A 23,709-nucleotide genomic window follows, 5' to 3' on the forward strand; every position below is an offset into this window, starting at 1 on the left:
CCCACGCCTTCACCTCCCCTCTGGTCGTCGCAAACCCCTGCCTTCAAAGCCCTGCCCCAAGTTCCCCACAGGCCTCTTTCCTGGAGCCTTTGCTAACATCCCTGCGGCAAGCCCCAGCCTAAGGTGAGCTCCTCTCCTGAACTGCTAGAACTTCTCTGCAGACAACTCATTGGCCCTTAGGGGTTCCTGCCAGGGACCAGTTGGATGAAGCACTCCAGAAGGGAAGAAATCCCTGGGACCAAGGGAAATGAGGCAGTGGCCTTGGCCTGTGCTGGGAAGTCCTATGGGCCTGGTATGACACCGTTGTCATCTGCAGGGTGTTTTACAGGTTAGAAGTCACCTTTCCCCCATCGCCTCATTTCACCCTCAAAGACTCTGGGTAAGGAGAATTATCTGTGGTCTGCCTAAGGCCAGTCAGTGAGGGAGGAGCCAGCCCTGTGCTAAGCGCTAAGTGCAGATCTTCCACCTCCAGGTCCAATGCACTTCCCTCTCAGAAGAGGCATCTGCTAAAAGGGACCAAAGCTGCTGGGGGAAGGCAAGGCAAGGCAAACTGCCATGTGAAACAATGCCAGGTCAGGCAGTCATGTCACAGCACCTGGCAGAAAGGACGGAAGCGCAGCCACTGGCTGAAGTTATCCCCACACCCGCTGTCTGGAGAGGATGATCAGGAGCAGTCTGCTCAACCCGAAGATGGGACTCTCCTCCTTGGGAAGGTGTAGGATCACCAGCCTGGCTCCCCGCGGGCTCCCAGGGCTCACAGAGACCAGAGCAGCAACAGCACATGGGAAACAACAGGGCGCCGGACTGGGGAGGTCTCAGAGCTCTCCTAGTGACGACAGCCTCATTTTACACAGAGAGAAAGGGCGAGTAAGCTAAGGTCACACAGCAACAAAGCCGCACCCAGACCCCAGAGCCACTCTCCTCCCTCCCTCCTCCACCAAGGCCATGCCCACTTGGGGCACCCTGCCACTCTGTGTTCCAGGGACAGCTGGAGCACATGCTTCACCCCTCACCAACCCAGCAATCCTGCAGGGCATCTGACCTCCACTGTTGACTTCTACCCAGAGGACATGAACATTTTTAGTTCCCAAGGAATGTACATTGTACATCAGCCCCACGGAAGCTAGGCCACCTCTGAGATGGGGTTGCTGGTTTAAAACAAACACCAGCCTTCCTATATAAGGACCCGACGGCCACCAGGCACCACCTCCACCAGGAATTACAGGTAGGCGCTCTCTCTACTCTCTGCGTGCATGTTTCCTGACAGGTTTATTGTCCATGACTGCTGCCCATTCATTTAACTTCTCTGGGCCTCAGGAGTCCCCTCTAAACACAGGGGATGTTGGACAATCTGAGTCTGTCTGGCTGCTCAGAGACAAAGCTTCGTTTAGGAGCTGCCTCTAATCCCCCTCCCCACTAAGTCCCCTGGGGCCCTTGCTGGTTAAGCTTCCTCACTCCTCATGAAAAGACTTGCCAGGAGCTCCTCAGAGCCTGGGACAAAAGGCACTGGGGAGGACCCCCAGCCCCCTATCGAGTCTTGCTGCCAGGCATTCTGCCCTGAACAGCCTTGGAGAAGAGAACACACATCCATTCTCTCCTACCTTGGGAGGTGGAGGGGGGTCCTGTCTATAGAGCAGTCAGGACCCCAGATAGTAAAGCCCCCTCACGCCATTTGCTGGGCTCCTGAGCTAGCTCAGAGGCACATGAGAAGGGGAGGCAGCTGCCTGGAGACCCTCTCTCCCCCAGGTCCACCTGTCTGCAACCCAGCTGAGGCCATGCCCTCCCCAGGGAACATCTGCAGCCTCCTGCTTCTCGGCATGCTCTGGCTGGACTTGACCATGGCAGGCTCCAGCTTCCTGAGCCCTGAACACCAGAGAGTCCAGGTGAGAGCTTCCCACAAAGCCCCACATGCTGACTAGGGTATCTTGTTCCAGCCCTGCCACTTAGCAACCAGCTCTGTGACCTGGAGCAGCAGTGCAATCTCTGGGCTTCAGCCTTCTCCCAGAGCACAAAGGACTCTGGGTCTGACCTCACTCTTTCTGGAAGGACATGGGGGCTTGGGGTCCTAAAGAGACGATTTCCCCCTTCCAGCAGAGAAAGGAGTCCAAGAAGCCACCAGCCAAGCTGCAGCCCCGAGCTCTAGGAGGCTGGCTCCGCCCAGAAGATGGAGATCAGGCAGAAGGTGCAGAGGATGAACTGGAAATCCAGGTCGGGACCTCTGCAGTTTTATGTTTCTGTGGCGGCGAGGGTGGGGTTGGGAGAGGGAGGGCAGGGACAGGTGGCAGTGAACAGGGTCCCAACTACAAGCTTCCCAGAACTATCAAACCAGTACCACAGGAGCTGAGCTCTGCCCTGGGCTCTATGAAGTCTTTGCCCATTAAGAGAAAAACATCTAGGAGAAGTAACTTTGCTACAACAGAATAGGGATGGAGGGAGCCTGGGCAGAGGAGAGAGGGTGCCAGAGCCTCCAGGTGACTCAAAGGGGACCGAAAATACAGTGCCCAGAGGCAGAGACACCCAGAAATAAACGGCAGGCCCAGACTGAAGATGTTTCTCTGCAGAAAACCGTGTTTTACTCAGGGGCTTCTAGGGCCTGAACTGGGGGATGGAGTGCTTCGAAATAGGTCCCCGGATGGGAGAGCCGGCGCCAGCCCAGGCTCCAGCACTCACTCACCTCATCTGGAGGCAAGGAAGGGGCAGGTCTGGACAATTTGCTCTGACAAATCGTGTGGGGGGCAAGGAGAAAGTTAAGACAACCCAGAGATGGAGAGGAGGAGGGAGTAAAGGATTTTACTGGGTTGTCTATATAACCTTCCTGTGGCTGAGGTTCAGGGAATGGTTTCTTCTAAGCATTTGGTTGGTGACACCATTTCGCGGCTAAGGCAGGATTCCCCCAAGGTAGCACTTAATAATGGCAGTTATTAAACACTGTACCCGAGGATACCAGCTTCACCTCTAACCGCCCCACCTCCTCCCTACGACAACCTGTGAGGTAAGCAGGGCTGGCATTATTCCCACTTTAGAGCAGAGGAACGGTTCAGAGGGGAACTCACTTGCCCAACGTACCACAGTGGAGTGTGGCAAAGACGCAATGCAAGGTCAGGGCTGATTCCAGTCCCAAGCCCTCTTCCTCCTCATTGGTCTGATGAACAGACACAGCGCACAGTGGTCCAGGGGAGGCCTCTTCCTTCCAGAGAAGGAGTGAAATGTGCCTGCCTTGGCCTCTGCCTGCCTGTTCACCATACTCTTCTCCAGTCGAGGAATAAAGCCGTCGGAAGCTCCCCCAGCCCCTGCTCGCTCTCATCCTCACCAGTGCCTAGTGGTGTTCAGACCTTTCCTCTACACGATGGGATCCACTAGATTCCCATTTGAAAGAGCTGCATATCCTCATGCCAAAACCAGGATATTTTGCTGGTGAGACCGGCAGCTCCACACATGGTCATCCCAGCCAGAGGAGCTGCACATTAGCCCAGATGAGAAAGAGGTCTTGGTGGCTGATGACGCAAGGTGGGGCTGGTACAGCGGGAACTTTGCAGTTTCTGTGAAAGCCAGACTCAGAGCATGTGACCCACGCTGCCTTGGCTGGAACCAGAAGTCAAACGCCTGGGGGGTGTTGGGGCTGCTAGAAGAGGAGCGACTGCAGAGCCCGGGAGCGCCCCACTACCAAACCCCTCACAACCTAGTGTCCCACCCACCTCTCTCATCTCAGGCCCCTCTACCTCCCCACAAACGTTTCCCTCCCAAAATCAAGTTTCAGAGTAGAAGACGGTGGAGACCAAGTCCCACTCGCATTGAACAGATGGGCCACTGAGGCCAAGAGGGAAGCTGGCCCCCACCACCAGCCAGCACCATGACACCTCTCACTTGCCTGTACCACAGCGCCAGGTGTTAGGCCAGCCCAGCAGTCTCCCAGACCGCTGCTCCTGTTCACCAAGATGGCTGCCAGGTGATGGGCCACCCTGCATTTGCCTCAGCAGTGGAAGAAAAATGAGTATTTACCGGAGGGAATGGGAGGCCCCAACTTTCCTTACAAAAAAAAAAAAAAAATCAATCATGTCATTCCCCACTGGGTCCATCTTCACAGTGGAGTTAAGGGGAGGGAGATTTCGTAAAGGGAACACATAGCTATTGGTTGGTTAATAGCTTCTCTGCGCCTGTGTCCACACCTGTAAAACGGGTACAGTGGTGGCGCCTACCCCACAGGGAGGCCCTGAGGATGCCTGGCCTGACGCAGAGGAAGGGAATGGGACTAAAGCGGTTTTCAGGGCCAGGTGGGTTTAAAAGTCCTGCATCCTAGTCCTTGGCCTCCAACTCCCTGGGCTTCTACTGTGAGGACCAAATGACCCAGCACTAAGATCCTTCCCTGACTCAGACAAGACAGCGCCCAACATGGCCAGGCACCGAGGCAGCCACTGGCAAACAGAGGCAATCTCTGCTCCCAAGGAAAGTCTGCCATGTGGCTGCAGCAGAGCTCCTTCCCACTTAAAGCTTTGAGCTCCAGAAAATCATCTCAGGAACGCCTGGAAAACGGGAGAGATGGGGAGCTCTCCCTGTAGAGGGGAAGAAATGGAGGCACAGAAAGGAGGACTTGGTTCAGAGCCTCCTTCTAGGAAAACATCAGCTTCCTTTTGATTTTCCAGGCATCAAAGAAAGGGTTATGCATACGAGGGGAAAAAATACCTAGGGAAGGAGAAAAAGGAGAAAAAACAGACAAGAGGGAAAGGAGAAAGAGCTGGGGGCAGGGAAGGAATAGAAGGCCAGCAGGCCAGTGCTGAGAATGCCGGGCAGACCCTGCCAGGGCCCAAAATGCTGCCATTGGTGACTCAACCGTTTGTCTTCAAAACTGCAAAGGAGAAAAAAAATCTCATACCAGGGGACACCACAGCTTTTATCAGCAATCCCCCCAGAGGCTAAGGCTGGGAGGCATGAGACCGCAAGGTAAGTGTCTGACAGATTGTGAATGGGAAGGTGAGCTGTGGCCCTGAGAAAGGAAGAGGAATCTGGCTGAGGTGTCACTCAGCAGTCCCTGCTGGGGCCCAAAGGCCATTCTCCCTCTCCACTCCTGAGGAGAGAGCAGAGAGCCCAGAACCCCCTTTGGGATGGGGATGGGCATGACCTCTGACATCTCCTGGGTCCTCCCTGCCCTGCCTCCTAGTTCAATGCCCCCTTTGATGTTGGAATCAAGCTGTCGGGGGTTCAGTACCAGCAGCACAGCCAGGCCCTGGGGAAGTTTCTTCAGGACATCCTCTGGGAAGAGGCCAAAGGTGAGTTCCTGCCGGGACCAGGGCTGCTTGGTTTCCTTGCAGCCCCATGTGGGAGTTCACTCTGTGGGTGACGAGAGTTTTCCCCAACCTCTACCTCTCCAAAAGAACTTCTAATTTCCCTTTCCCAAAGATCTGCAGGAGAGTGGTTGGCTAGTATTTGTGAGTAGCTCAGAAGGGAGTTCATCATAGTCTTTGTGTTCAAAGAATGTTCTAAGAACTAGTACATTAGCTAGCTTTGGGGCCTCAGCTGAACCTCAGCTTCCTTAACTGTAAAATGGAGCTATTTTACCTATTGCGGGAGTCTACAATTATTTGGTGTTACACCATCTTCACTGCGTAATTTTACTCCACAAACAAAAAGGAATTGGTGCCAAAGTAGCACTCAGAACAGGTTCTGCAGGCTGTTAAGCAGTGCCTTCAAATATTAGAGCTTCCTGAGTTAAGCAAAGGGTTTGCTTTGAATGTAAAAGAAAAAAAGAAACCGCCCGACTGATTGAGGTGGCAGAAAACACCTGCACATCTGCAAAGCACTGTCGTCACCAAGGCGGTGACCCTTCACCCCTGGGGAACAGCAGGGGTAGCATTCACCCCGCTGTGCAAACGAGGAAACCAAGACTCAGTTTTGAGGTGACTTACCCAGGGCACAACAGTCTGACTCCAAGGCCAGTGCTTCCCCGCAACCCCCACCATTACATCCCACCTGCAATGTCACCACCGTAGAAGAAAAGCACTAGCAAGACAGTACGCCCAGCATTCTGACTCAACCTCTTGCTTTTCAGAGGCCCCAGCTGACAAGTGATTGCCCAGAAGCCTCACTCACCTCTCTCTTCCTCCCAAGCTTAGAAGCGCTCATCTGGCCTTTCACTTGCTTCTGCCGCAACTCCCACGACTGTTGTACAAGCTCAGGAGGTGAATAAATGTTCAAACTGTAGGCTGATGTTCCAAATGGGAATTTTTTTCAAAGAGGAAAAGTTAACATTTCACTTTTAAAAAATCAAAATAATAAAAACGAAAATAATTCTTGGTCTACGGTCTGTGGGAAGGTAATAAAAGGACAAGTAGTAAGGCCAGTGTGCATGCTTAGAAAACCTAACCACACCAGCTCACTCAAGCAGAGAAGCTACTGTATGTGCATGCATTGCGCGGAATTAAGACTGGGTTTCTTAGAGGAGGAGAGAAAGGGGGAGAGCAGGAGGGAAAGGGGAAGAGGAGGAGGGAGGGAGAAAATGAGGAGGGAGAGGAAGAGAGAGAAAGAGAGATAAAGTGGGACTAAGAGAAAGGGAAGAGAGGAAGAACAAAGACACAGTTCCTTTACGCATCAGGGCTTCCTGAGTGCAAGGCTGCACTAACAGCTTATTAACAACCAGCCAGGGCTGTGTGGACAAAGAAACTTCAGGATGACATTATCGGAGCCAACATCCATTCAAGGTCGGAGAGGAAGACAGGAATGGCCAAGAATGAATTTGAAGTTAGACATTGAGGTGCCCAGCAGCTCTCGGGCACTGCTAGACAGCGCTGAAAGAGCTGTGTTCTCCTTCCTCCCTTCTCCACTACTGAGAAGGCCTGACAAAGCAGATGCCTCATGTGGGCAAGGCTGGCCATCGCCATGGTTCCCTTACTGATACCTGGTGGGATCCCCAAACATTCCCTCAACTCCAGCTTACAGCAGACATGAGCCTTGACTCTTTTTTTTTTTTTTTGAGACGGAGTCTGGCTCTGTCACCCAGGCTGGAGTGCAGTGGCCAGATCTCAGCTCACTGCAAGCTCCGCCTCCCAGGTTTATGCCATTCTCCTGCCTCAGCCTCCGGAGTAGCTGGGACTACAGGCGCCCGCCACCTCACCCGGCTAGTTTTTTGTATTTTTTAGTAGAGACGGGGTTTCACCGTGTTAGTCAGGATGGTCTCGATCTCCTAACCTCGTGATGCGCCCGTCTCGGCCTCCCAAAGTGCTGGGATTACAGGCTTGAGCCACCGCGCCCGGCCGAGCCTTGACTCTTATGTTCCACAACTTAATTCCAGTTACAACACTGGTCTTCCCGGGGAAAGGCCACTCGGTCATGCCCACCTTAGCCTAAACGTGTGGACTGACTTGAGTGTGGGCAACGGATGGGACACATTGCTAAAGGGAGGGAAAGGCAAAGAACAAGGTGGCCCCAAAGAGCAGCACCACCCACTTGCCAACTCAGCTATCTGAGCACTTGTGAGAAGCACGCAGGAAGCTGTCTGCAGACACAGTTGGGGTAATGCCTGCACTCTGGAAAACCCGCACCACAGAGGGTGCTAGGAGCCGAGTGTCTCCTCAAGTAAAATTCTGGCCGCCCCATGCTCAGGCACGAACCACTGATCAGGTGCGGCAGACAGACAGAAACCCAACTGCTCTCCCTCACATAGGAGCTGTGGTCTGTGAACACCACCGTCATCCGGGAACTTCTTAGAAATGCAGAATCTTCCCCACACCCCAGCCCTAATCTCTCAGGATCTACATTTTAACAAGATCCCCAGGCTACTTAGTAAATGGCTGATGGGAAATGGCTTCTTTCTTACAATTGCATGTGAATCTACAAGTATCTGTAAACAAAAGTTCAATTTTAAAATATGACTTATTGATTGATAAATTGAAATTCACTTACATTGGTTAGGCCATGGATATAAAGATGTGAGGATTAAAAAAAAAAAAAAAAGAAGCCCCTTCTCAGGTGTCACAGCACACTGCAGGCCCCCCACTAACCCCCCCCCCCCACCCCGACAGCCATGCCCCTACCTCCCCAGGCACCTGGCACAAGTGGGTACAGAGATCACCACACTTGTCCTGGAACTTAACCATCTCAGCTCTGTCACTTAGTTGGGATACGACCTTGATTATCACTAACTGCCCACAGCCCTCTTATCAATAGCTAGAGAAGAGGAGCAAAGGCCCAAAATGGCCAAAGTGGTCAGGAGCTGGTTTCTTTTTGAGAAAGCACCCACTGATTGGGCTTGGGAGAGGATGGGTACCAGGCTCTGAACAAATGCTGGTCACCTGATGCTTCCCCCACCAAAGACAAGAACTTACTTCTCTCTCAAAGGAATCACAAGCATTATTACCAGCTTGCCTGGGTCATTCAAATAGAAACAGATATTGCGCCCCACCGTGGACTGGGCACTCACCTGTGCCAGGCAACAAGGTGTAGTGCAAAGATATGGGCTTTCCGTTTTGGACCTGAATTTGGATACCAGCTGTATGATCCAGGCCAAGACTGAATTTCTCAGGCTCCTCACATGTAAAATGCCTACCTTGCTGGGTTACTGCCAAGACTGAACATGAGATCTCACATGAGCCTTAGCTGCTAGGCACAGGGCCCGGCATGTAGCTAAGCATTCAATTACTACAGCAGCCGGCACTTACTGCCACACCCTTGATGTGCACCACGCACCATATTAAATACTCATGCAGATTAATGTGATTTCACTTCATTTTCACAGCAAGCCTACTTATGAGAGAGAAAACTAAAGCTCAGAGAAATTAAGTTAACCTTCCCAAAGTCACACAGCAAGTACGTGGCCGACTCACGGACATCATCAGAAGGCTCAGGTGCTGCTTTTTCATCTGGCTCCACAGCCTCTCAGCCAGTGCGGCTTCCCTTGCTCTACTGCCTAGGATGAGAGAGGTTTCCATTTTCATTCATTTTCCTTCAGAATACACTGGGTGAACGTGGTAGCGGGGTGAGGACAATTTCAAGTCAACAATGGGCGGAAATATAATTTATCAAAGAAAATGGTTAAAGGACGCCTTTGAGAAAATGTATTATTTCAAACATGTTCCTGTAACAGCTTTCTTAAACCCACTCCTTCATGCATCGTTTAATGATACCACTGTAACTTGATCGTCTCTAAAGTGGGGTGTAGGTACCCCTAGCATGAGCAAGTTATTTGCTGGAGAAAAAAAAAATTCTCCTTGTGAAAAAACTTTTACCTTGTGTATAATTAGCATAACAGCACATGTATTTAAGTTCTTATGCACTTATAGGTGTTCAGAAATTCTCCTAAGAGTGCACAGAGAAGAGTTGAGACGCCTCCACTAAGCTACCCACCTTCCTCTGAATCCACTTTCAAATGTCACTGGCATTTGGGAGGTCGAGGCGGGTGGGTCACCTGAGATCAGGAGTGCAAGGCCAAACTGGCCAACACAGCAAAACCTCATCACTACTTAAAATTTAAAGAAAAAAAAAAATTAGCCAGGCATGCTGGTGGGCTCCTGTAATCCCAGCTACTCAGGAGGCTGAGGCAGGAGAATCACTTGAACCTGGGAGACGGAGGTTGCAGTGAGCCAAGATCAGGCCACTGCATTCCAGCCTGGTCGACAGAGTGACACTCAGTCTCAAAACAAAAACCAAAGCCAAAAAAAGATGGCACTGGCAAATGAGCACTTTTTAATACAGTGATCCTGAGAGGGACTGGCTGGCCACTAATCACCATCTTTGACAGAGTTTGCTTCTTCAATCACTGTACATTCCGGTGGCCATTTGCCCTTACTTTACAAAAATGAATGAAGGAAAATGAAGGTGCTGACAGCAAATGATGAGTATCAGTCCCAAGTTTCCTACAGAAAGACGGAAACACCAGAAAAGTCAAGGATAGACAGTCACAAGGACCATCACTGAGTGGACAAAGCCAATTGCACATTCGACTGTGAAGGAACTGAGACAAAGTTCAGGACGATGCCAAAGATACATCATCAATGATTTTATCTAAAAGATAAGGCAGCAACAGAGACTTCAAAGGTGTTCAGTATTCTTGCGAGAGAGCCTTCCTTTTTATGTGTAAGTTTACTTTTTGGCCAGTGCACTTGTATTCAAGAATACCTTAGTACAAAATAGGAGGGCTGAGTGCAAGTAATGAAACAGAATTTCCTCCACAGTTTACCCAGAGGCATCAGGAATTCAGTCCAACGCCCACCATCCAACTGATTCATCAACACCCCCAGGGACTAGATTTTTCTTCCTCCTACAGCCTTGTGCTGGAAACAAAAAAAAAAAGAAAGAAAAGAAAGTATCTACATAGGTTAGAAAGAGGCAGTGCATCTGAGTTCCCAGGCAGTAAAATTACTTAACACTCTAAGGCTGTAGAACTTTAAGAATTCTTGGCCAGACGCAGTGGCTCACGCCTGTAATCCCAGCGCTTTGGGACCCCGAGGTGGGTGGATCACGAGGTCAGCAGATCGAGACCATCCTGGCTAACACGGTGAAACCCCGTCTCTACTAAAAATATATTTAAAAAAAAAAAAAAATTAGCTGGGTGTGGTGGCGAGCGCCTGTAGTAGTCCCAGCTACTCGGGAGGCTGAGGCAGGAGAATAGGAGAACAGCATGAACCCAGGAGGCGGAGCTTGCGGTGAGCTGAGATCACGCCACTGCACTCCAGCCTGGGTGACAGAGCAAGACTCTGTCTCAAAAAAAAAAAAGAATTCTTTTTTGGGGGGAGACAGGGAGGGGAGAGACAGAGTCTCACTCTGTCACCCAGGCTGGAGTGCAGTGGCGCGATCTTGGCTCACTGCAACCTCCGCCTCCCGGGTTCAAGTGATTCTCCTGCTTAAGCCTCCCAAATAGCTGGGACTATAGGCGCGTGCCACCCCACTCAGCTATATATTTGTATTTTTAGTAGAGATAGGGTTTCACCATGTTGGCCAGCCTGGTCTCGAACTCTTAACCTCAAGTGATCTGCCCGCCCTGGCCTCCCAAAGTGCTGGGATTACAGAAGTGAGCCACCATGCCTGGCCGAACTTTAAGAATTCTTATATGCAGTTTAATTTTACAGAGAGCCACATGGATACTCAAGAAAGTCTCCAGCTATCTGGATTCTTGGGTTACAAAGCTGGCCAACAACCAGATTAAACCACTGCATCACTCAGGTAAGTCTACACAAACACAGAGAGACTGGGTTGGCTGGAGGATCCATCACTTTATTTTCAGAAAAAGATGGCCAAAGAAGAGAAAAATACAGAGGCATTCCCACAGCACAGTGAAAACAATCAGCCATCCAAAAAGCTGAATCAAAAACAACGCCAACCGACTTTCACGCCCACACAGGTGAGGTTTCACTATGTAACAGCACATAAATGATAATCTAAATCCTAGAGAGAAAAGTAGATAGCACCTTGTGCTTTTCCTTGGCAGGTGGATGGCACAGGCTTGGAGACTTCCATGTCATCATCGCTTTTCCTCCTCTAACACAGGGCTGGTTGGTTTCACCTGCAGGCAGTACTGACTTCAGGGCTTGTGGAGAGAAGATGGTTGTGCTGCAGTTCACTTGGTGACAATAAAGCACTTTGATATACTCAGCAGTCCCCAGATCTTCCAAGCAGGAGATCAGGTCCCCCCCGACTTCCCACATGGGCAAATCTGCAGCACAGACAACATAACGGCACAGCTGATCCATGAAGACAGACAGTGAATCAAGGCTGAGTTCCAGGCCAGTGACTTGTGTACCAGGGGCAAGATGGAAATACCAGATAGGAAATATTAAATCCATTCCATTTTAGCTCACAAGGCTCAAATGCGCCTTCCAAAAACACCTAGAGGAATTTAGGATTCCATAAGGGACGTATTTTACAATTTAAGCCTCCAAGAACACAGACAAGGGACTCCAGGTGACCTATCCACCTCACTGCAGGAGATCAGGGTGAAGGATCCTTTGAAACAAAATACAGTCTCCTCTCACTTAACCCTGGACCATTAGAAACTCTAGGGCCTGTAATGAATATACCTTTACAAGGCACCAGCAGGCGGCAGAGCAGAGCTCAGGACCTGAGATGACTCAGTTGCTCAAAAGGTGAAGGAGAGGCTCTGACTTCTAAAACACAGAAAGACAGGACACAGGAGAGGCAAAGGCAAGGGGGCACCCAGGAGAAGCTGGAGAGGGACTGGTACATTTGCGGACACCAGGCCTGCTTGTTCTGCATAGACAATATAACATGGCTGAGCTGCCCTGCAGAACTTAAGAGAATTACGTTGATTCACCTCTCAACCTGGGCAGGGCACACAAGGGACTGTTACGCAAGATGAAATGAGGATTATTTTTGGTCAAATGTTCCAGAGACGGGGGCAAAAGTGAAACAAAAGGAGGCTGGGAACCCCTGATACAAGACTAGCAGGTAGTTTCTGCTGCAAACTGAACCTTATCAGCTTAATACACCCACACAGCAGCCCTGAGGGCATCAGTGAGTAGGAAGTACCTCCTTCGGGGTCCTCTTCCCCAAGAAGGCCTCTTCCTGGAGTCCCCCAGTCTGTCTTGGATCTCCATCATGAACAATGAGCGCTCCTCTGCACACCCCATATCGATGGCAGTGGAACCAATGAGACCAGCAGTTGAAGTCCTTCTGCCTGTGCTGACGCTGGAGTTGACACCAGAACAGTGACAGTCAAATTGAAGAGTTATCCAGGGAAGGAAAGAGAACGACTTCACTGGTTGCAAGAAAATAAACCTCTGAGATAGGTCTCCAGTTAATTTCCCCCAAAAGGTTTCCCAGTTGGGAGTCTGTTTTTAGAACCGAGAACCAGGAACTGAGTTACACACCCACGTGTGCTTAGACGAGTAGGCGGGTGACTTTATTCACAAACTGCTCAAAAACACAGGCTGCAGAGAACAGAATTTGGACTGCCAAACTCACTGTACCCTCGTATCACACTCTTCTTTGCTGCCTACCCTGAAGCATTTTGGCTGGGAGGCAAAACCCCAGTGCTATTACAGGCAGTCCCCATACCCCTCATTCCACGCCCACCCCACCCCACCCACAAGCTGAAGCCTTATGACCCGCTTCGAGTTAAACATCCTGTCCTGGTTTTCTGTGTTCCAATCAGCTCTCCAAACACATCCTCGACCTGAGACACAGACTTCAAGCCAGCCTGTGTTCTGTCAGACTGCTGGTCGCCCTGGAGGGTGGAAGAGAAAAGGAAGAAGGTTCCAAATCATGTCACTTAAAACAAATTGGGCTTCATGCTCATACTATGTTTATATTCTTTACATTAATAAAATGCAACAAAAGACTTGTTTGTCCTGGTTTTTAAAAAACACAGAATGTGAGTTTTATGACCTTTTCTAGGAAACTCCTGAGGACTGTACCTTCTCTGCTTAAAGACTGTAGAGGCGACTGGTGTTCTCACGCAAGGCAGCCAAGGTGCGGGAGAGTGGCTGATCTTTGACCCTGGCAATCTCTCGGACCGTATGCAAGGCCAGGCCCGGGTGGGCATACTGGCAAAGGCTTTTGGGAACCTGGAAGACATCAAGCGGTCATAACATCATTGTGCCATCTGTGCACCGTCATAATCTAGAACTCCCTCCCTGTCCCTTCCCAGCAAGGACCTCTTTGGGGCTGCCCTGTAGAGACCCCGTTACCTGCAGGTGCAGGGAGAGTCCTAGTCATGGGGGCTCTGGGTGAGCAGGGTCCCACGCTTCCTTGGACTACCCTCTACAGGGTAGGGCTTTGCACTGCCTGGAAGAGAGTGGTTACCCTTCAGCTTCTCAGCCCCCTAGACTTTTGGTTCTGCAGAGTAACAGCAAGGAGGCATCTACACAGCCCAGGATGGGACCTGGAAGTCACTGGGGCTCTGGCCCTGCCAACCTTGTAAGGGTGACCACCCACCTCCCCACCCTCTCCCTCTGGTGCCTCCCCTCAGCCTGAAGACCCCCTTACCTGGCGAGGGAGGAAATAGGGAGCATCCGTTTCTACGATGATTCTCTCCAGTGGGATCTGCCTCAGGGCTTCCCGAGCCTCCCAGGCGGAGGAGTAAGTCAGCACTGCCGTGAAGCCCACAGACATGTTGGGAAAGTACTTCAGTAGGGGCTCGATGACCGGGTAGCTGCCGGTGAAGCAATGCCTGGGGACAGAACTCCACATCAGGGCTGCTCGCAGTCCCATCTGTAGCAGTCCCCAGCTCCCACTAGACCTATCACCCCTTTTCAATGATTCCCAGAAATGGGAAGGCTGCATCCTAGGGAAGGACTCCACAGTAAACACAGACAAGGGCCGGCTCCAAACAGGAAGCCCCGAGACGGCACTTGGTGAGTGATCAGAGATCACCACGCACACCGCAGAATGCTCTGCAGTCACCTGAGATGACCACCACAGAGAACACACTGGGATAGGAAATGCTAACACTGAAGAGGAGCAAAATCAAGAACTGTGGCCCCTATGATGACAACGACAGCATATAAAAACTATGCCCATGTAGTCAAACGAACTGAAAGAAAACCTAACAAAATATTGGGGAGTCGAACTACAGGTGAATTTTCTTCTCTTAATCTGATTCCTATTCATGTTCTTGGTGCCATATATATATAGTTACCAATCTGGAAATTCAGGGCCTCCTCCTGCAATATCACCTCGTTGGGTCAGCTTAGCCCTGGCCTACCAGCCACCATTACATTTCCTTCAAAGTTAGCCCAAAATGCAGCAATGAAAAACCAACCAACCAGAAAAGCCAACTGACTGCTTCATCATTGGTGTGTGCCCAGCTGGGGGCCAGAGGCTTCACTCACTCTGCTTAGGTACCCAAAGGCCCTGACAGCCCCATCCCCCTTTTTCTGCCATCTGACAAGACCCAGTTTGGGTGCTAGAGTCCTTGTTATTCAGCCAGCCCCTCTCAACTATCTTTAAGGAGCTGGCCAGGCATCACCTCCTGAGTCCTCTGGTTGGGCTATGATCATGGGCCCCTGCCCTGGCTCCCGCAGCACCTATGACCACCCAGTCCCTCACACTATGTAGGCAGAAGCCACCATCCAACCTGTCTCCTGGCAGCACCTCCAGATGTCCCAAGAGGCAAGTCAATGCCCAGTACCTACACGTGGCAGGATTTCATAAGTTCAGAGAGTTTACCAAACAGAACTGAAGAACCCCTAGATGCCATTCTGATAAAATATGACATTGATTTTCATAACTGGGGGGAAAGGAAATTTCAAGTTCAAAATAGGAAAGAAAATGTCCTTTCAAGTACCCTAAGATGCTCTGTGTGCTAAGTCACCAGACCCCACAGCAACCTCTCAAGATAAGCAGTCCTCACTGCTGAGAACTGAGACTCCATTTCCACTCATCCCCAGGAGGAGGGCACGAAAGGCCCCTTGTGCTCACTGGTGATTTAGGGTTATTAGTTCAAACCATATGAAGTTACTATTTTGTGAGGAAAAAAAAAAAAGGTCAAATATGATACATTTCAAGTGGTTTAACCTAATAGTTAATTCTTTAGAAAAGACAGTGTATAGGCCGGGCGAGGAGGCTCATGCCTATAATCCCAGCACTTTGGGAGGCCGAGGCAGGCAGATCATGAGGTCAGGAGTTCGAAACCAGCCTGACCAACATGGCAAAACCCCATCTCTACTAAAAATACAAAAATTAGCTGGGCGTGGTGGCATGTGCCGGTAATCCCAGCTACTCAGGAGACTGAGACAGGAGAATTGCTTGAACGCGGGAGGCAGAAATTGCAGTGAGCCGAAATTGCACTACTACACTCCAGCCTGGGCGACAAGGTGAGACTCTGTCTCGGGGGGGAAAAAAAAAAGAATAGATAGTGTATAATGACAGAATACGATCATTACTGTCCTCATCAACTTCTCATCTTTCCAACTAACGTCCTAGACAGAGGGAAGTGTTTCTTTCATTTGCCCGCTGAAGTTCGTCTTCTAACCTATGGATCTTGTAGTCAGGGGGCACAAACTTTTTCATGATGTCTAGCAGATCTTCGTCAGCTTCTCGGCAGTGGATCACCAAGGGCTTCTTTAGAGACACAGCCAGCTGTAGCTGTCTCTCAAATACCTAGAAGAGACACAGCGACAACCCCTGTTGGTTAGCAGCACTTCAGAAGTCCATTACCTCTGGAACACCCGGTCCAGCAGGCACTCCCACCGTGTCTCCAACTCTTTTAACCATATAATGTAATAATAATAACTAATGATTATTGGGCACTTACAATAGAGCCAGGTAGTGTCCAAAGTACTGCAGGTCTATCATAACCTGTAGTCCTCACAACCACCCTGAGGCAGGTGCTGCTGTCTGTGCAGCATGCAGTGAGGGCAAGTTAACTTGTAGTCAGCAGTTGTAGCACCAGGGTCCAAACTTGAACCCTGGCAGTCCACAGAGTAACCACTATATGATGCCAACATGGGGTGGCAGGGGCGGGGCAGGGCAGGGATCAAGAACATAAAGCACAAAGTTAATGTACCTCACCTCACTGTCCCCACCTCCTATCTCAAGAGATACCAACTTCCAGAACTCTCCCTATGCAGAGCTGTTAGGGATGGTGGAGCGTGGTGTTTATGTGTATCTCCAGCAAGGTGCCTCTGGCTCTCAGAAGGTGCTCAAATACTTGCTAAAGAAACAAATACTATAACTTGTTTTTTTTTTTTTTTTTTTTTCTTTTTTTTGAGACTGAGTCCTGCTCTGTCGCCCAGGCTGGAGTGTAGTGGCGCGATCACAGCTCACTGTAGCCTGTACCTCCTGGGTTCAAGCGATTCTCCTGCCTCAGCCTCCCGAGTAGCTGGTACGACAGGCAGGCACCACCTTGCCTGGCTAATTTTTGTATTTTTTTGTAGAGATGGGGTTTCGCCATGTTGGTCAGGCTGGTCTCAAACTCCTAACCTCAACTGATCTGCCCACTTCAGCCTCCCAAAGTGCTGGGATTACAGGCATGCGCCACCGTGCCTGGCCAATTTGCTTCCTTTACTCAGTCAAAATCGGATATCCTCGCAGGTCAATAACTACAGATATACTTTACTCTTTATAACACTAGCCACTTTTAAATCTTCACTATTGTTAATTTAAATGAAAAAAGTAGGGTTAGGACCTGTTCTTTCCTCTAACGAGCCCGGGTTTAGAACAAAGAAAATTATTAATTCACCAGGTGTGGTGGCTCACGCCTGTAACCCCAGCACTTTGGGAGGCCGAGTAGTGTTTGAGGTCAGGCGTTCAAGACAAGCCTGGCCAACATGGTGAAACCCTGTCTCTACTAAAAATACAAAAATTAGCTGCGCGTGGTGGCAGGTGCCTATAATCCCAGCTACTTGGGTGGCTGAGGCACAAGAATCCCCTGAACCTGGGAGGCAGATGTTGCAGTGAGCTGAGATCGTGCCACTGCACTCCAGCCTGGACAGAGCAAGACTGTCTCAAAAAAAAAAAAAAAAAAAAAGATTAATTCATTATAAGTAAATCACCTCATATTGTTTCCATGAGTAGTTTCTACAATTGTGGAACATAATTTGTGTTTATGTTTTTAGCATCAAACAATGAGATACTTTCGGTAATTTGAGTCAGGTGATAGTCACTTGAGAATGATATTTACAAGTCTAACACCTGTACTGCCTCTTCTCAAAATAGCAACACTAAGCCAATACTAATTCTGATGTAACTTTTGTTTAATCTGTGTTTTCAACGAAAGGAAAATGACCATAGACATCAAAATTATAGACTGCTTGGAAGAGGCTTTATTTAAAGGCTGGCCAGTTACAGTATCAATAGGTGGCTGGAGCTCCTCCTATTTGCATCTGCTAAGCTGTTCACCTGTCCTCCCCTGACCCCTACACACAGGCAGGAGAGGTTTCAAGAGATTCCAATTCCAACATTTCATTCCTGCCTCTAAAAAATTATCCCTCAGAGTAGTGAAATAAACTATTAGAGCTTTAGGATAGAGTATTACACAGCTGTTAAACATTTTTCAAAGTATAGTTGATGAATGGGAAAATTTCACAAGTGGAAAAGACACTTAAAACTATTTAATTTCCTAATTTCTTTTTTTAACACAAGCACGCACATCCAACCTACGTTTCTTTGATCCTATGACAGGTGCTTGGAAGACAAGCCACTCTGCAATTGTTTCTTGCAATTTTATTGTCCCTTGCAATTTTCCAAGGGACAATAACATTACATTTATAATGTTTCGTAAAACACATCCAGATTTCAAAAATGTTAAGAAGGAAGAAGAACTCATTAGAATGCAGGAACTTGTGGTTGGACAGGAGCTATCTGCAGCATTTGTCCTCACCAGGAACCCAGCTGAAAAAGAACAGGAGTGAAGGAGGTACAGATGAGTTATTACCCAGCATAATTATTCACTTCTACCTGCATAAGGCTGGGCTCCTAACTGATCCATTATTTCCAGGGATTCCACAGTTAGTCTCTCCTGGGGGTTGCCCCAGGCATCTCTTGCATATTTATTACCTTAATAATTAATTAATTCCTCTTTAACACACGTAAAGAGATACAGCCTGGGTAGGGAAGGACAGTATACTTTCCCTGGCATCCCTCCCAGATGCTGACATGTGCAATTTACACACAAAGTCTTCAGGATCTAACTCTTATGAGTTACATAGTTAAATCTGTAAACACCACAGATCAACAAAGAAAACGTTAACAGTAATTTGCTCTAACCAGCAGAATAACTATAACTACCCATTCTTTCCCCAGTTGTTTTGCTTCTCTATTTTCCAATCCTTCCAGAAAATTTTGGGTACAACAACCAAACTCTCTTATAATGAACTGGGTCTAGCACCCTATCATCTTGGCCAGATACATTCCTTCCACAAGCTTTTTTCTTTATTTTTTTAAATGTAATAAAGATGCGGTCTCACTATGTTGCCTAGGCTCATCTTGAACTCCTAGGTTCAAGCAATTTCCCGCCTCAGGCTCCCAAAGTGTTGGGATTACAGGCGTGAGCCACCTCGCCCAGCCCTCTATAGGTTCTTCTTCTTCCCTTCACAAGATAAAACATTCAGCAGGACACATCAAGAACTTGCTAACTGCTCTTTTAGGTAAATGCAACTCTGCACTGACATCCAACCAGGTGCAGTTCCCAGTCACCACCATTCACCTCATTTAGGTACCAAAGTTTTTATTTACATCAAAACAGTGTCCATATCCCCCACCCAGCCTACGAGTCTCTGGTGTTGACAAATATTTTCTAGTCTTCCTCCCTTTTACAGGCAGCTTAGCCCTCCCCCAGCCAGCAGCAATTCCTCAGACTCATTATCTTCCAGTCTTGAGTCGAATCTCACCAAGCCAAATGACATCTTCAAGACTGTGTTTATCACCCTGTGCCTATCACTTCTAGTTCAGTTTGTTGTGCAGGTTGCCCCATGGACCTTTAAAGTGCAGACCTGAGACCCTGATAATTCTGTTTTGTTTTGAGACAGGGTCTCACTCTGTCGCCCTGGCTGGAGCATAATCATGGGTCACCGCAGCCTCAACCTCCCAGGCTGAAGCAATCCTCCTGTCTCAGCCTCCTGAGTAGCTGGGACCCCAGGCATGTGCCATCACACTCGGCTAATTTTTTTTCTTTTTCTTTTTTTTTTTTTTTGTAGAGATGGGGTTTTGCTATGTTGGCCCAGGCTGGTCTCCAACTCCTGGCCTCAGGTGATCCGCCTGCCTCGGCCTCCCAAAGTGCTGGAATTACAGGAATGAGCCACCACACCCAGCCATACCCAGCTAATTTTTGTATTTTTAGTAGAGATGGGGTTTCACCATGTTGGCCAGGTGGTCTCAAACTCCTGCCCTCAAGTGATCCACCCATCTTGGCCTCCCAAAGTGCTGGGATTACAGGTGTGATCCTGTAAATACAAAAAATTAGCTGGGTGTGGTGGCGGGAGTCTGTAATCCCAGCTACTCAGGAGGTTAAGGCAGGAGAATTGCCTGAACCCAGGAACCGGAGGCTGCAATGAGCCGATATCATGCGATTACACTCCAGTCTGGCCAACGAGAGCAAAACGCTGTCTCAAAAACAAAAAATTAGCCGGGTGTGGTAGCAGGCGCCTATAATTCCAGTTACTCAGGAGGCTGAGGCAGGAGCATCACTTGAACCCAAGAGGTGGAGGTTGCAGTGAGATGAGATCATACCACTGCCCTCCAGCCTGGGTGACACAGCAAGACTCCATCTCAAAAAAAATTTTTTTTAATTAGTCAGGCGTGGTGGTGTGCACCTGCAGTCCCAGCTACTTGGGAGGCTAAGGTGGGAGGATCACTTGAGCCCAGGAGGTTGAGGCTGCAGTGAGCTATGACTGCACCACGGAACTCCAGTGTGGGCAACAAAGACCTTATCTCTGAAAGAAAAAAAAAAAAAAAGAAAAATTCTAAAATACTACAACTCTTACCCTGCCAATGCACCATGCTCAAAAAGTATTGGGAGGAAAAAAAATATTAACAGGGGCTGCACGCATCAGATCAGGCCTGTAATTCCGGCACTTTTTGGAGGCCAATGCAAGTGGATTACGCAAGGTCAGGAGCTCAACACTAGTCTAAAAAACGTGATGAAACCCCACCTCTACTAAAAATACAAAAATTAGCCAGGTGAGGTGGCACACGCCTACAGTCCCAGCTACTCAGGAGGCTGAGGCAGGAGAATCGCTTAAACCCAGGAGGCAGAGGCAGAGGCTGCAGTGAGCCGAGATCATGCCACTGCACTCCAGCCTGGGTGACAGAGTGAAATTCTATCTCCAAAAAAAAAAAAAAAAAAGAAAATAATATTAACAGAGTATTAGCCATGATCCCTGGTTGAATGGGAAATTATACATTTTTTATTATTTTTCAAATATTCTACAATGGGTACATTAAAAAAAAAAAAAAAAAAAGCTGGCCAGGCGCAAGTGGCTCACGCCTGTAATCCCAGCACTTTGGGAGGCCGAGGTGGGTGGATCACCTGAGGTCAGGAGTTTGATACTAGCCTGGCCAATGTGGGCTCTACTAAAAATACAAAAATTAGCCGGGTGTGGTGATTCACACCTGTAATCCCAGCTACTCGGGAGGCTCATCGGGAAAATAGCTTGAACCCAGGAGGCAGAGGTTGCAGTGAGCTGAGATTGCACCACTGCACTCCACAGCCCAGGCAAAAGAGTAAGACTCCCTCTCAAAAACTAAATTAAGAAAACCTAAAGTTTACTGCTTCCCAAAAAAGAAAGAAAACAAATGTTTGACATTGATATTATCTATAAGAAGTCACGGCCGGGCGCGGTGGCTCAAGCCTGTAATCCCAGCACTTTGGGAGGCCGAGACGGGCGGATCACAAGGTCAGGAGATCGAGACCATCCTGGCGAACACGGTGAAACCCTGTCTCTACTAAAAAAGACAAAAAAACTAGCCGGGCGAGGTGGCGGGCGCCTGTAGTCCCAGCTACTCGGGAGCCTGAGGCAGGAGAATGGCATAAACCCGGGAGGCAGAGCTTGCAGTGAGCTGAGATCCGGCCACTGCACTCCAGCCTGGGCGACAGAGCCAGACTCCATCTCAAAAAAAAAAGAAAAAAAAAAGGAAGTCACAAAGCTGAATGGTAAGAAATAAAGCTGAACAGTAAGAAATAGCTTGTAAAGCATTTGACAAATTGGCATCTAGATGGTCTGGATGACAGCAAGCACACTGCATTTTCAGGAATTCTAAATTATTTAGTTCTAATATTAGATAAACCCTTATTGTCAGGCTTCAACAACTAAAGGAAAATTAAAACTATAAGCAGACAAAAGAGAGCCTTGTTACCTTGTGCTGTTCTGGGACAGGCGTGGTGCACTTGTAAGAGTAATCCAAGCCCATTTCCCCAAATGCCACAGCCTTGGGGTGCCTTAAGGCTTGCAAAAGATTTCTTTCTTGACTCTCACTGTAGTAACGTGCAAAATGAGGGTGACAGCCAAAGGCCCCCCATACCAGATCCTCTTTCAACAGCTCCTCCCATAGGCAATCTGTAAGAGTGCGAGGATCACAGAAGTCAGAGATGCAGCCCTGAAATTCCTTAGGGAAGGAGCTGCTGTAAATTTTTCTGAACTTTGTAAAAGTCCCTTGGAAAGACAGCTTGGAATAGAGCATGTCCAGGTGACAATGGGTGTCAATGAAGCCCTCCTCTAGGCTTGGCTCCAGGTGGCTCTTTGGCAGGGAGCTGGATGTGTGCCCTCCACAAGGACGTGGAGGCATCTCCTCTTGGAAAGTTCTTTTCTCCTTCACCTCTCTTTCTTCTGAGCTTCTGGAGAAGCGAAATGAACGAGAATTCTGGGACCAGCCTTCCTCTGAGGCCTCCATGTCTCTGGAGGTGTTTTGGATGCTCCCCGCAGAGTTGGGGGAATAATCACTCAGGCAGCTCCGGCTGCTCCTCCCAACCTGGGCTGCATTGTTGCTGTTGCTGCCTGTGGAGGGGTAGCTAGAAGGCTTGGGGCTGCTGGTCCAATAGCTGGCATAGTCACACCAAGGACTACTGTACAAATGAGGTGGGTACATGACATAGTCAGTGGTGAAGGAAGAAGGCTCTGGAACGGCTGAAGGTTTCAGTGAGACAGGTTCCTCCTGAGAGAATCTGACCGTGGAGACCTCCTCAACATCAGACCAGTCACTTCCAGAAGAGGGGTGCTCCATCACCACCTCCCTATCTTTATGCTGCAGAAAAGAAGGCACACAACAGTGGGTTAGCTTTCCAATGTGAAGATGGCCTCCCAGGCTGTCATTCCAGCTGAACATAAACCCTGGCTTATTCTTCTGGCCATGGTGATGGCTTTGCATTGGCTCATTAGCTCACCCTGTCACCTGATTTCCTTATAATTTCCAGAAATGTCCAGAACTGAGCCCGGTTACTGCTGTGAATAGCTGTATTGGGTTCAGGGAATAGGCCTGTGACCATGCCACTCCTAAAGGCAGTGCTCTACCTGCATCCCTTTCTCTTGAGAAAAACTGCTCTCTAGAACACACTCTGGATTGGAGATTTTAGAGAAAAGCAGTACCCAGCTTTTCCTCTCTAACACTGTCCTCAATATATTCAAAATGTAAAACTACAACAGCTGTGGCAGTTGTATTTTTTTTCAGGCAGGGTCTTGCTCTGTTGCCCGGGCTGGAATGCGGTGGTGAGATCTCGACTCACTGAAGCCTTGAATTACTGGGCTCAAGTAATCCTCTCGCCTCAGCCACCCAAGTAGCTGGAACTACAGGCGCGTACCACCACACCTGGCTAATTTCTTGTAGGTAGAGGGTCTCCCTATATTGCCCAGGCTAGTCTCAAACTCCTGCACTCAAGCAATCCTCCTGCCTTGGCCTCCCAAAGTGCTGAAATTACAGGCATAAGCCACCACACCTGGCCATTCTGACAGTTTTTAAATGTGTCCCCAAATTATTTAACCCTTCTCCCCATTGAGAGTGGGGTCTATGACCCCTCTCCTTAATGTGGACCTACCTAGAGACTTACTTATAGCCAACAGAATGCAACAGAAGTGAAGCTGTGTAACTTCCTAGGCCAGGTCAGAAGGGCCTTGTAGCTTCCATCTGGTTCACTCCACTTGCTCACTCTGGAGCAAACCAAGCACCATGTAAGAAGTCCGGCCACCCAAATGGCATCCTGCTAGAGAGGCCACATGTAGGTGTGCCAGTTTACAGCCTGGCTGACTTCCTGGCTGACAGCCAGCATCTGTGCACCATGTAAGTGAGCATCTCGGATGTCCAGCCCAGTCACACTCTCAGATGACGACAGCCCTG

General features: G+C 49.1%; 2 protein-coding genes across 4 annotated transcripts in view; one reads left to right on the forward strand and one right to left on the reverse strand.

The window, feature by feature from the left end:
• The first annotated feature begins 472 nt into the window (after positions 1-472).
• GHRL (ghrelin and obestatin prepropeptide) lies at positions 473-6,096 on the forward strand. The gene is made up of 5 exons (XM_007985218.3): positions 473-1,225; positions 1,747-1,883; positions 2,092-2,208; positions 5,156-5,264; positions 6,044-6,096. The coding sequence occupies exons 2-5, from the start codon at positions 1,776-1,778 to the stop codon at positions 6,061-6,063; spliced, it is 354 nt and encodes a 117-aa protein (XP_007983409.2). The 5' UTR covers positions 473-1,225; positions 1,747-1,775; the 3' UTR covers positions 6,064-6,096.
• A 5,082-nt stretch (positions 6,097-11,178) lies between these two features.
• TATDN2 (TatD DNase domain containing 2) overlaps positions 11,179-23,709 on the reverse strand; it is a 40,705-nt gene continuing 28,174 nt past the window's right edge. Inside the window, exons 4-8 of one of the 3 annotated variants that reach the window (XM_007985212.3) lie at positions 21,739-22,623; positions 15,917-16,044; positions 13,930-14,113; positions 13,359-13,508; positions 11,179-13,168 (exon numbers count right to left, since the gene is read on the reverse strand). In XM_007985212.3, coding sequence (XP_007983403.2) covers positions 13,368-13,508; positions 13,930-14,113; positions 15,917-16,044; positions 21,739-22,623 — 1,338 coding nt within the window. In that variant the 3' untranslated portion in view covers positions 11,179-13,168; positions 13,359-13,367. Of the gene's footprint in view, positions 13,169-13,358; positions 13,509-13,627; positions 13,729-13,929; positions 14,114-15,916; positions 16,045-21,738; positions 22,624-23,709 lie in introns of those variants that run through there. The other 2 variants (XR_012090582.1, XM_038003570.2) reach the window with 2 other exon arrangements.

This window comes from Chlorocebus sabaeus, chromosome 22, assembly GCF_047675955.1.
Source record: "Chlorocebus sabaeus isolate Y175 chromosome 22, mChlSab1.0.hap1, whole genome shotgun sequence".
Classification (NCBI taxonomy): Eukaryota; Metazoa; Chordata; class Mammalia; order Primates; family Cercopithecidae; genus Chlorocebus; species Chlorocebus sabaeus.

Coding starts and splice junctions, on each gene's coding strand:
- GHRL (XM_007985218.3), top strand. CDS start 1,776: ATGCCCTCCCCAGGGAACATCTGCAGCCTCCTGCTTCTCGGCATGCTC. Junction 1,884..2,091: donor CTGAACACCAGAGAGTCCAG/GTGAGAGCTTCC, acceptor TCCCCCTTCCAG/CAGAGAAAGGAGTCCAAGAA. Junction 5,265..6,043: donor CCTCTGGGAAGAGGCCAAAG/GTGAGTTCCTGC, acceptor CTTGCTTTTCAG/AGGCCCCAGCTGACAAGTGA.